The sequence below is a fragment of the Corythoichthys intestinalis genome, chromosome 1, assembly GCF_030265065.1.
Source record: "Corythoichthys intestinalis isolate RoL2023-P3 chromosome 1, ASM3026506v1, whole genome shotgun sequence".
In the NCBI taxonomy this organism is placed as follows: Eukaryota; Metazoa; Chordata; class Actinopteri; order Syngnathiformes; family Syngnathidae; genus Corythoichthys; species Corythoichthys intestinalis.
Window position 1 is genome coordinate 75,569,560 of NC_080395.1, and position 12,885 is coordinate 75,582,444.

The window sequence follows — 12,885 nt, forward strand, 5'->3', positions numbered from 1 at the left end:
TCGTTTGATTGCTTGTTTTTATGTTTTGTGAACCGGAAGTTAATTACGTGAACTGTTTGTTTTCACGGATTTTGACACATGGCGAAGTACTGTTTACGTGAAAACAAAACCGCTTTTGGCAACGGGTTAGCGTAGTGCAAACAAGGAATTTTGGTGGGACTGTTTAACTTTGTTCTGAACGCATCTTCAATGTTTAAAATTCATGAGTGACACTAAACAAGCAATATCCCTCAAGCAGGTGCACATTGATGCACACCAATAATACTACTTAGGGCTTTTGACATTTTATTTAATTTTGAAAGACTTGGGTGATCTCAGGCTTTCTGTTTTTAAATACTCACATAAAATCCCCTCAATGGCATCATACTGAATTAACTTAATGTTGAACATTTTGACATCAGCTCCTGTAGACACAATAAATGAGTCTCCGGTGTATTTCTTCTCGATCACCACCTCATCAGGGAGTCCAAATCCTAAGAAGGGTATAAATTTGGGTTATAGCAACTTTTAAAATGCCGTCTCAAAGAACAAACTTTGTGTATAAAGTATAAAGCAGTGAAAATAACTTTCTACATTTTATGTTACAGCCTTAATTAATTCCCCCCCTCAAATTGCTACACTCTATAATAACATCCTATTGAATTTTTTCTTTCAAACAACTAAAATTAGAGTTGTATAATGATTTTTTTTTTGCCATTAACCAGTATCTCAATGTCATCGAACCCAAAAATCTGATACCGATAAATGCGATCGTCGACTTTGAGCATATTATGGCTAATTGCAGTGTGATGCCCCACTGAACAGTGAGATGAAGTATGACGCAACTGAGCAGTCCAATACGTTTATGTCGATTGATGTTAATAAATTTTCAAAAATCTTAGAAACGATTCTTTGACTTTGTCATAAGTGTGTAAAATTGAGGATTTTTTTTTTCCTGAATGGGGCTGTAACATAAAAAGTGAGCAAAGTGCTGTGAATTGTTTCCAAGGTACTGTACATTATTGCCCTGATCCAAATATAAAATACTTTATACCCTCAATAGTTATGGAGTCTGGAAGTATGATAGAGCTGGTAACACTGTACACTCCCGGGAGAATAAAGACCATGTCCCCCTGATGGCATGAATCCACCGCAGAAACAGGGTCTCGATGGAACTACAGTACATTCACATGAACACAAACACAAAATTACTACAAAAAGCAATGTGACAACTGTTGTCGTTTTTGTCAACGATGACAAAAATGAAAATACAGTGATCGATTGTTTTTTGCGGTTAATAGGGAAGGGACGTTTCAAGACCCCCCCAGCAAAAATCTGCAAAGTACAGGCGGAGTTTTTTTACATTAAAAAAAAAAAAAACGTAGAAACGACTCTGGACATTACGACATATGAAGGATGTTTTCTCTATACGTTGCCAAAAACTCAGAGGAAAAAAATGTGAACAATGGATCATCTTGAGCGCACGTCCAAAAGACCAGCAAGATGAAGCCATTCACCTTCATATGCAGTAAACATTTTGTTAGGGCCCATGGTCCTACAGAGGACGAAGAGGTAAGCCATTTTGATATTTTTACTTATTTTTTAGCGTGGCGTTTTGCCGTGCCACTTCTGTCTGACAATGAATTACCTGAAAAAATGTCACACATTGTGAACTTACGACGGAAACTATAGCGAATTTTCATCTCGTTCTCATGTCGGGAGATGAAAACTGGCATTCATCTTGTTATGTTTGTTTACTAAGACACGTTTTTAGCTCATCGTCGTGAAAAAATTGTTTGTTGACAAAATATTTTTGTTATTGTCATCGTTGACGAAAACAACAATGCCTAGTACCCAAGGTGACCCTTGTGAGGATGAACGGTACAGATTATCAATGCGCCAATGAATAATTGGTAATTAGTAAAATTAGTTCCAAAAGCAATAATAAAAAGCAGAAACATTAAAAATTTTAATAATAAGTGACACTGGAAGGTTGATACCTGGACTTCAGTGTCCTCGGAAGAAAACTGATGGAGAAGTCTGTCATTCAGCAGAGAAAGGAGTTGATTTGTGGTGCAGGAGCAAGTGACCACATGGGCAACCTTCAGACCAGATTCTCTCAGCCCACGACTTTGGATGAGCTGATGTCGGGCATTACCACCTTTGTAGCCCAGCAAATATCTAGAGTGAATAATAAAGGATGTAGATTAAAAAAAGAATAGAGTCAAGTGATGGATGGATGGTCAACAGTAGTTCAGAAAAATGCCACTTGCCGCAACAGCGGGTTCTCAATGAAGTACAACTTGCGTTTGAATGTTTCCAGCTTTTCACAGAGCTTCAGGCCCTCCACCATGGAGACATTGTCAAGCTCCGAGTCAGAATCACCGCTGAGGCTGTTGCGTAGCAGTGAAAACTGCTGAAAGCACTGTGTACATTCTTCCAAGACGATCTTGTATTCTGATACGAGACCCGTTGGGACTCTCTCCTCCAAGACGTCATAGTGTCTGATGTCAGAGAAACATTTGTTGGGATTCATAAATTAGGGCTGCGGCTAGGGATGGGAATCGAAATCCGATTCCAATTCGGAACCGGTTCCGAGTGTTTCGAGGCCTCGACATCACAATGAAAAAGCCTTAACGATCCCTTTAACGATTCCTAAAGACGCGTATTGCGTCGTGACGTGTCTTGTTGTCCAGACGCATCAAACTAGCATGGCGCCAAGAACCACTCGCTCCAAAGTTTGACTACACTTCACCAGGAAAGAGTGTGAAAATGAAAGGTTATGACGGGTAAGCACGAGCATTGCAGCCATAAACATAACAATGACAGCACGTAGGTTCAAACGCTCGAAAGTGTGTCTTCACTTCACGAGGAAAAATTACAACAAAGCGACTTGCAGTCATTGCAAGGTGGAGATTTGCTGAATTTATTCAACCATCACTTGAAGAGTGAAACTAAGAATAGAAATGAAACAAATCAATTTTGTCCCCAATAACAAACAGGTTTGCATCAACGTAAATCAGCGATGATGAGCTGCTAATAACAGTATGGTTAGCATTCGTTCGCTAGCATTAGCGAAACCACTACACAACTGGATTTAAGTGTCCGATCGCGAGTGGAAACACAACAACAACAACACAAAAGATGATACATACAGGCGTTGCCTCTGTAGATATTAACATTAACAAAGAACGTTGGCTCGTAGAAGCGTTTCCCTCTCTCACTAACTCGCCCACTCACTTGGATGCGGCATTTCTTCTTTGGGTGTAAGCGCGCTCTTCTTCACGTGAGCGCGTTCTTCTTCAAGTGAGGAAGCGCAAGGGCGCCCCCACTTGAGCGTGTAAGCGCCACAAAAACTAAAAGGCATGCAATTCAATGTAATGGTAAAATAATACACGTTAACCCAGGAGTCCCCAAACTCCGGCCCGCGGCCCAAATACGGCCCGCCTCCACATTTGGTCCGGCCATTTTGAATTTTTTTTTTTTCTCAATCGTGTTATTTTTCCTTGAAGAATTCAGAGAGGGTTATTTGGTTATTATCTATTTAAGTAATAGTGTTTTTATTATTAATTATTATTATTATTATTATAAAGAGTCCAGAAAGGGTTATTTGTAAAGATACACGATAATATCGGTCACCGATAATTATCGGCCGATAATGGCAATTATGACGTCACACAGATAATCCAGATAATAAAAAAATTCAACCGATAATGCAATCTGATAATTATATACTTGATTTTGCCTCCAAATGTGCGCAACCAAAGAATTCAGCACACCCCCTCCTCAACCCCTCCCCTCTCTGGAGCCCCTGAGGGAGGAGGGGTTGAGGAGGCGGAGTTACAAGACAAGAAGTAGTTGAATATTATGGCGGCTGTTACTAAAAAAACGACGCTCTCGCCATCGGCGAAACATGTACCGTATAAGTTCCACGAGGCAGAAAGAACGCGTCCTCATTCAAAACCACTAACCCAGCAGCCATTTAAAAATGCATCATAAAGAATTTGGGAACAAATACGAGGCTGCTGCTAGCAGGAATGCTAAAGCTATTGTAAACACTAAGTTAAACTACAGGGCTTGTGACGATACAGAGTCGGGCTGTTTGGGAATGCAGCCCAAGGCGGGTGGTAAATTCGCATCTAAGGCTAAACACCGGCACTACTGGAGACCGATAGTCGGCAAGTAGCCGTCTTCCGACGGAGCCCGCCGCTCTGGCCAGTCCGGCAGGCCACCGCCGCCTCGCCATAGGCGGGGCGGGCCGAGCCCGGTTCCCCGGCCTCTGGACCTCCGGCGAACACCCCGGTTTCTCGAGCGTTCCCCCACAGCGTGCGAGCAGAGCCAGGACCGGAATACGCCGCGGTGAACGGGCCAGGGCGGGCGGATTATCCGGTACGAATGTAGCTGCCGCCGCCGCCGAGACGAGACACGTGTTTTTTTTTTTTTTTACCTTAATGACCCGAGAACCAAAGCCCTGGATAAAACAAATAATGCAGTTTATACGACCACCATTCTTCATGAAAAAGTTATGTCCGGTAAGCAAGCTTATCATGACGGCACAGTGGTTATAAGATCATTTAAACATGGAGAAAACGAAGTCAGACAGTCAATAATGCATTCAGAATGTGAAATGACGAGCGGTCAGATGACTTTGTAACGCTGCCTTTATTTTCGGCTTAATAAAACTCAGGCACAAAACAACACGCACGCGGATGCGAGCTCCAACTCCGTCCAAATAGTACTGCCGTGTAGCAGTTTAGCTGCTGTAACGCAAATGTCGTGAAAGCCGCAAATGTAAACAAAGCGCTGCAGAATGGGTACATGACATCTCGCTCTTTTGAGGTAATCATTTTCACAGTGTGCAACAAAGCATATAACATTAGCAATCACTTTTCAAATTATTTAACTTATTTGTCTGCTCAATTACAGTCACAGTAGATATCCAACTCCGTCCAAATAGTACTGCCGTGTAGCAGTTTAGCTGCTGTAACGCAAATGTCGTGAAAGCCGCAAATGTAAACAAAGCGCTGCAGAATGGGTACATGACATTTCGCTCTTTTGAGGTAATCATTTTCACAGTGTGCAACAAAGCATATAACATTAGCAATCACTTTTCAAATTATTTAACTTATTTGTCTGCTCAATTACAGTCACAGTAGATAATCAAATTCTTAAATCAATATTCTGTAGCCACAAATATTATTCAAAATCTTTCCTTCTTCAAGTTTTTTTTCTCCTTAGGATTAAGTATAATAATGTATTGCTTAAAACAAGGCTGTTAAGATTATTTTCAGCTAGCTATTTTTCTTCCAAGAAATCTGAGAGAAATACACTTGAAGCGATCGCAGATAATTTCACTTATTGCCGATAGATTTACACTTAAAACTGACTACTTTTAAGGAGGTGTGTTTTGCACCGGATTAATGTTATATATGTTAGGAATGGCTTACTTTTAAACGCATTTTTGTGTAACTTAGGTATTTACTCTGTAATTGTTGCCAAAGGTTTACCATTACACAATGTCAGACAATCTGTCATTATTTAGATGTTTGAATTGACGACTTGTTCATACTTTATGTTGAAAAAAAGAGCAATAAATTATATTTTTGCACAGTAATATTTTCTTTTGTGTATACTTTAAAATTTTACATAAATCTTTTAATAGAATTATCGGCTTGACATTATCGGTTATCGGTTGGAATGAGGAGGAAATTATCGGTTATCGGTATCGGTTGAAAAATGTATTATCGTGCATCACTAGTTATTTGATTGTGGCTTTCTGAAAAACAATAATTTTTTACATTTATGCACTTCTGCAATCGTCACACTTTTTCTGTTACAAACTGACCCCGGCCCCTCATCAGAGAAGGGAAAAGTTATGTGGCCCTCACAGGAAAACGTTTGGGGACCCCTGCTTTAACACATATTGCCAAAGGCAGAACAAAAACCTATCTGCCAATATATACCAATATTTTTTATTTCTATTAGATAAATGTTTCAGTAAAATGTTACTCATTCTTGTGTATTTGCCACTTATTGCCACAGTTAACATTGAGGCTTTGGGCCTCTTTTGATCTCGTTGTGAGTTTGTAAGGTTGTGACTTCTGACTAAACAAACTCGATGCCAATCAAAACGTTTGTTCTTCTTTTCCCCCAAATTAGAATCGATAAGAGAATCGATAAAGAATCGAATCGTTAAGCAATATCGATAATGGAATCGGAATCGTAAAAATCCTATCAATTCCCATTCCTAGCTGCGGCTATGGATTTTTTAAAGTAATTGATTAATTAGTTTAATTAATCCAGTAATCAAATAACAAATATTAAATGCCTTGCAGAAAAAACTTTATTTATGCTTGCAATAACATTAATTATGACTTATTTTGGCAGCAGGATTGCACTTTCAAATATCATAAAATAATGAGTACAAAAAAGATTTGAATGAAAACGCTGGCAACGTATTAAAAACAACCATGCATTGATTTGCTACGTCTTATGCTTACCAGATCAGCCATTTAGAATAAAAAATACACCTGTTTTTTTGTAAACTGTAACACAAACATGTAGTCAATGAACAAAAAGACACACATTTCGACAATAAAAGACACAAAATAGTTGGAGTTTAAATGTATAATTAGCTGAATTGAGATTTAGTAGCGCAAATTAACCTCAGATGAATAAAAAAAGACCGCTTCCGTAAATGCAATAAAATGCTATTTTTTTTAAACAATTCAACAAATTGTTCAGACACATATTTCCACCAAAAACTGCTAAATATACCTCTTAACTAAATTAAGAATGCATAAACAAACATATAAGCTCAAAGAAAAACTAACAGCCTTATGTTGGCCTTAACAGGGAGCAGCTGTTATGTCATATTCACAGTCGGCACCAGAGGGCACAGACAAACCAACAAACCATTGCAACGCCACTGTAATTAAACGATCAAGCGAAGCAGCATAATTGAATTCGAAGCATTTTTTTTCAATCGAAGAATTCAATTCAATCGTTTAATCGTTGTAGCACTATCACAAGTATTGATACGTTTTAAATCACTATCATAGGAAGATGTACTTACAGTCTAAGACGAGGTTCCACGCAACGGACAAAGTAATCAAAGTCATCATCTTCATCTTCTTCATCCCACAGTCTCCAGACATGCTTGTAAAAGAATCTAAAAATAGGGCAATTCAGACAGAATTGGGAATATCTGGGTAGATCACGATACGATGTGATGTGATACAAATCCCACGATAACGATGATCTCACGATATGGCGATACAAGTATTGTTGAAATGGGTCAGGAAATCCTTCCACGCTATCCTATAAAGTGTGAGTTCTTACCATTCGCTGCCATCTCTTCCACTTCAAACGTATTGGACGTCAATAAGTAAATTTTGAGGAATTTCAGGTCTTTTTTTTTTTTAACCTGTCCCGTTCAGCTGCTTGACACAGAGAATGGAATTCTGAGTGTCCGATTGGTCTGAACTGCTTTAATGTATCACATGGGAGTATTACATACTCCCATTGTGATCATTCAACGTGCCTCATCTATTAGGAAGAAGCAGCGAACAGGAAGGGGTTATGAGGGAACAGTAGAAAAGCTACATTGAACAATACTTTGAACGCCTACTCTAACTAAGAATATGTTGGTGCTATCGTTAGGTAGTTGTATTTCCGTTGACACCATGTGGGGGGCCTGATGGCCAAGGAGCAAGGGTGGGTGGGTGGGGGGGGGGGGTCGGAAAGATAAGTGATTAGGAGGATGAAGTGTACACAAATCAGCCATGTGAAGTGTAGAACCCAGTATTTGTGTGACTCCTTTGTGAGTATGAGTATGTTGGCATCCTATTCTATGCTGCCTGATCGCCAATCCTGAGTTTTTCTACTTGAGTGTGTCTAATTGCACCTTGTCAAGCGTGAATTCCATAACACATGTGATGGGAATATGTCATTTTAATTCAAAAGATGTCACTGTTTTAAGGAAAAAAAAAAAAACAGGTGGCTACCCAAATCTTCCATTAGAATAGTGTCTACGTCACTGGTTCACATTGACGGTGCTAGACATCAAACCCATTTTGACTGGATTGGATGCCTGGCACCATCAAGGGCACCGAAACCAAAACATTCACAGCCAGTCTTGTGGGTATATACAGGTCACTTCCCCGAATTTGGTCAAATTTCAAAATTGTCCTATATGCATGTGTTCATCATCATTGGAAAGCTTAAAATCTCAATTTTCTGGGGGGAAAATTTTTTGACACCTTCAAAGAAGGTCAAATCAGGTGAGTAAAAATTTGCCTTATTTTTGTACGAAAATAAATAAATTAAGCATCTAATGTATCTAATACACCGATATCATCCCACAATAAGCAATACAAACGGCAACACTGGTCGAAAAGATAATGGATAGCATGCTAGTCAGTTTGCTTGCTCTGTCCGTAATTCTTCTCCCGCTAGTGTTCGACTGTAACGTACATCTTTTTTTATCGCATGCGCTACTTTTCCAATAACTTGTTACTTTTGCATGCCTACCTTGTTTCGGTCCAAAAATCCCTTTAGTATGTATCACCGAGAGTAAAGGCGCAGCTGTGAATGGTGACAACCGGGATTTGTTTGGCTTTTATAGCTTAAGTACGGTACGGTCATTTCGCATGTAGAGCAAGACGCGCGTCGCAGACAGAACGAGTGATTTCTTTTTCAAATATTTTCTTTTTTAAGCATTTCTCATTGTTTGGATGGATTATTTATCATCTAAAACATCGGGAAAATTTGACAGTAACAAAAAAAAAAAAACAAAAAAAAAACGCGATAGTTATTAGATATCAGTGACTTTTTTACAGACGCCAATTTTTTCATTGTGACGTAATTTGTTTAAAAGTTGAAAAAGCAAGTGAATAACGTTTTAAAGTCGTTTTCTTTTTAAAACTATATATAATATATATAAAATAATGAATCTAAGCTAAAAATGATGGATGATTTGAATATTATAGTAATTACTTAGCCTTTTTTATGGTTGGGTTGAAACAAAAGCAGTTGCGATGTGTCCGTAAACTGGGGTCTCAGGGGTTAAACGGACAAATTAAAAAACTGTACGGGGGCATATATACAGTGCGCGATGGCACTGCTATGGCAGCATCTAGACATATTGTTCTATCATAAAAAAACAATTATTCTGGCATTAAATACAGTAGTTTATTTAAAAGGTGGTTGCAAGAAAAAAAAACGGCTTTTTCAGCCTTGTATGCATTGCATGAAAAAAACCCGAAAGCAAACTGAAGAGAAAATGCAAAACCGAAACCCTTTAATGAATCCCCGTAAAGGGTTACACCCGCAGTTTTTCAAAAGTCACTGTTAAATTAAGGAACCAGTCGTCATTTTTCATTACAAAAGTGTCTGGTAACCCTTTACACCTGACGTGTCGGCGGCAAAACGTTTACGCATATGATCTTCGAAGCCTCATTGCGCTGGAATTACTCCACCCAAGTGCCACTGGTGGTCTCATTTGAAAGTGCGGAAGTTGAAGTCCACGCCCGTTTTCACATAAAGTCAATCGACCAAGTAAAACAAGAGATAATGTCAGAGTTTTATAGCCCTTATAAGTAAGGATTAAAATGCTGCATGGACCATGTGTTTATGTCCATATTTCTATCTTGTCTTTTTCAAGTACCACAGAAGGCTACATATCCCAGGAGCCATGGCGCGGTCACGACAGACGGACGTAATGTGAATATTTTTAATACATTACCGAGCGAGGTGAGGGAGGTGAGGTAGCGAGCGACGGCCGGTTGGATTGAGCGAGTGACTTTAAAACGTGCGGAATGGATCGAAAACTAAATTTAGCACAAGCTAATGCTTCATCAACTCGAGGAAGAGGATGGGCCAGATTTTTTTCCTTCAGAAGACTCGGCTGTGTGACGTAGTGTCTGACATAGCCCAGTGTATTGTTCAACGGGAAACTGAGTGGCATGCATGAAAAATTGAACTGAAGTAGTTTATAGTCAATATTTTTGAAAATACTTTTTTTCAATGTTATATTTCATTTTTTTTTTCACTATCAATCTTTTCAATTTGTATATACCTAGATGTGTGTGTTCGAGAAGCTTGATTGTATGTACAGGTAGTTCCCGGGTTGCGACGAACCCGACCTACATGATTTCGACTTTACGACGCCTGAGAGTCCAGTTTTCCAGACTAGCAAACAGTACCTAGTTCCCGTTACCGTTCTTCATGTCAGGATCCCCCCTCCCCCAAGCAGCGTCGTCGTCGTAGTCCTCCGACCGGGAGATCCGCCTTCAGATCCCATTTCCTTTTTCTCCTGAGACTACTGCTGCTTTCCCCCTGGCGCTGACTCCTCTTGAGAGTCCCGATCCATTTTTTTTTTTTTTAGTTCGGACAGCGGGCTGGCGTTGAGAGGTGACGCTGGTGACCTGAGCAGCCATGATATCCCTTCTCCCACGCATCCCCTTCTTCCTGCAGCGCCCTTTTCTATCTGCACGGCGACTCACTCGTGGGTAAACCCCGAAAAGTCATTGAATATAACTGGTTTTAACACAATGTACCTCACAGTATCTTATTTTTTTACTTTATTTTATAAATATGACATACAGTGGGGCAAATAAGTATTTAGTCAACCACTAATTGTGCAAGTTCTCCCACTTGAAAATATTAGAGAGGCCTGTAATTGTCAACATGGTTAAACCTCAACCATGAGAGACAGAATGTGGAAGAAAAAAAAAACAGAAAATCACATTGTTTGATTTTTGAATAATTTATTTGCAAATCATGGTGGAAAATAAATATTTGGTCAATACCAAAAGTTCATCGTAATACTTTGTAATGTACCCTTTGTTGGAAATAAAAGAAGCCAAACGTTTTCTGTAACTCTTCACAAGCTTTTCACACACTGTTGCTGGAATTTTGGCCCATTCCTTCATGCAGATCTCCTCTAAAGCAGTGATGTTTTGGGGCTGTTGTTGGGCAACATGGACTTTCAACTCCCTACGCAGATTTTCTATGAGGTTGAGACCTGGAGACTGGCTAGGCCACTCCAGGACCTTGAAATGCTTCTTACGAAGCATTTGTTGCCCTGGCTGTGTGTTTGGGATTATTGTCATGCTGAAAGACCCAGCCACATCTCATCTTCAATGCCCTTGCTGATGGAAGGAGATTTTCACTCAAAATCTCTTGATACACGGCCCCATTCATTCTTTTTCTTTTACACAGATCAGTCGTCCTGGTCCCTTTGCAGAAAAACAGCCCCAAAGCATGAGGTTTCCACCCCCATGCTTCACAGTGGCAATGGTGCAATTCAGTATTCTTTTTCCACCAAACACGAGAACCTGTGTTTCGACCAAAAAGTTTTATTTTAGTTTCATCTGACCTTAACACATTCTCCCAGTCCTCTTATGGATCATCCAAATGCTCTCTCGCAAACCGTAGACGGGGCTGGACGTGTACTTTCTTCAGCAGGGAGGACACGTCTGGCAGTGCAGGATTTCCGTCCCTGGCGGCCCATTGTGTAACTGATATTAGCCTTTATTACTGCTGTCCCAGCTCTATGTAGGACATTCACTAGGTCCCCCGTGTGGTTCTGGGATTTTTGCTCCCCGTTCTTGTTATCATGTTGACTCCACGGGGTGAGGAGGGAGTTGGAAGTCCGTGTTGCCCAACGACAGCCCCAAAACATCACTGCTCTAGAGGAGATCTGCATGGAGGAATGGGCCAAAATACAAGCAACAGTGTGTGAAAGCTTGTGAAGAGTTACAGAAAACGTTTGGCCTCTGTTATTGCCAACAAAGGGTACATTACAAAGTATTGCGATGAACTTTTGGTATAGACCAAATACTTACTTTCCACCATGATTAGCAAATAAATTCTTTAAAAATCAAACAATGTGATTTTCTGTTTTTTTTCCCCCACATTCTGTCTCTCATGGTTGAGGTTTACCCATATTGACAATTACAGGCCTCTCTAATATTTTCAAGTGGGAGAACTTGCACAATTAGTGGTTGACTAAATAGTTATTTGCCCCACTGTATAATACATGTTTTGGATAGTTATTTTGAGATTTCGGGGTACCCTACTTTTTTTGGTCTTTTTCGGGATACTGAAAGGGTTAACATAGACTTCATAATGCAGGGGTCAGCAACCTTTTTGGTGTGGAGTGCCACTTTCAAATTTTCTTGTCAATCAGTGTGCCACACCGAGATTAATGACGCACATCCAATTTTTTATATCCAACAGAGCTGTAATTTTACCCCAAAGAAAACAACATGAACATATATTGAAATCGTATAACTACCATTCTTTTTCAATTAACTAAAAAATAAATGCATATTGTAGAAAATGTCAAAACTTGAAAATAAGTGCAACAGTTCACTAGCTAGTTGTTCACTATCAACTTAAACAGTAAATTATATGCAGCATTTTAGATATTCTTTTATATTACAAAGATAAAAGATGCCTACCTTAATGTGATCCCTGGCCCTGTTTTCCTTGGCTCAGCTCTGATTTCGGGGTTTTACTTTGTGACTTTTAGCTGCTTATCCCTTTTTTTTGAGTGTCTCTTTGTTAGTCAAGCCATCAACCAAAACCTCTGAGCTTGACAAGATCGCCTCTTTGATATATTCACCATCAGTTTTTCTTTTTTTCATCAGGTTTTCCTTGCTTTGCAATGCAGTGAGCAAAGTGATAGCTTGCTTCGGTGGCGGTGTTTTTAGCAGTGACAAAAGGTTTTCAGGGTGTTTTTGTTTACACTAGCTGGACACAGCACGTTTTAATGTCTCTGCCTTGTCAGACTCCTCCTTGAATGAATTTTCATGTTTTGTCTCGTAATGACGTTTGACACTTGTTCTCCCCGGGGAGAGGCACGGGCCCGGGTGGAGCCGCCGCGGCCCCCAGGTGGAG

At 39.8% G+C, this 12,885-nt stretch overlaps 1 protein-coding gene across 1 annotated transcript in view; it reads right to left on the minus strand.

Annotated features, from left to right (window-relative positions):
• Positions 1 to 12,885, minus strand: part of shcbp1 (SHC SH2-domain binding protein 1) — a 48,349-nt gene that overhangs the window by 14,300 nt on the left and 21,164 nt on the right. The window contains exons 5-9 of the mRNA XM_057852730.1: positions 7,055 to 7,150; positions 2,253 to 2,483; positions 1,980 to 2,160; positions 1,034 to 1,154; positions 342 to 473 (exon numbers count right to left, since the gene is read on the minus strand). Of these exons, the coding sequence (XP_057708713.1) occupies positions 342 to 473; positions 1,034 to 1,154; positions 1,980 to 2,160; positions 2,253 to 2,483; positions 7,055 to 7,150 (761 nt within the window). The remainder of the gene's footprint in view (positions 1 to 341; positions 474 to 1,033; positions 1,155 to 1,979; positions 2,161 to 2,252; positions 2,484 to 7,054; positions 7,151 to 12,885) is intronic.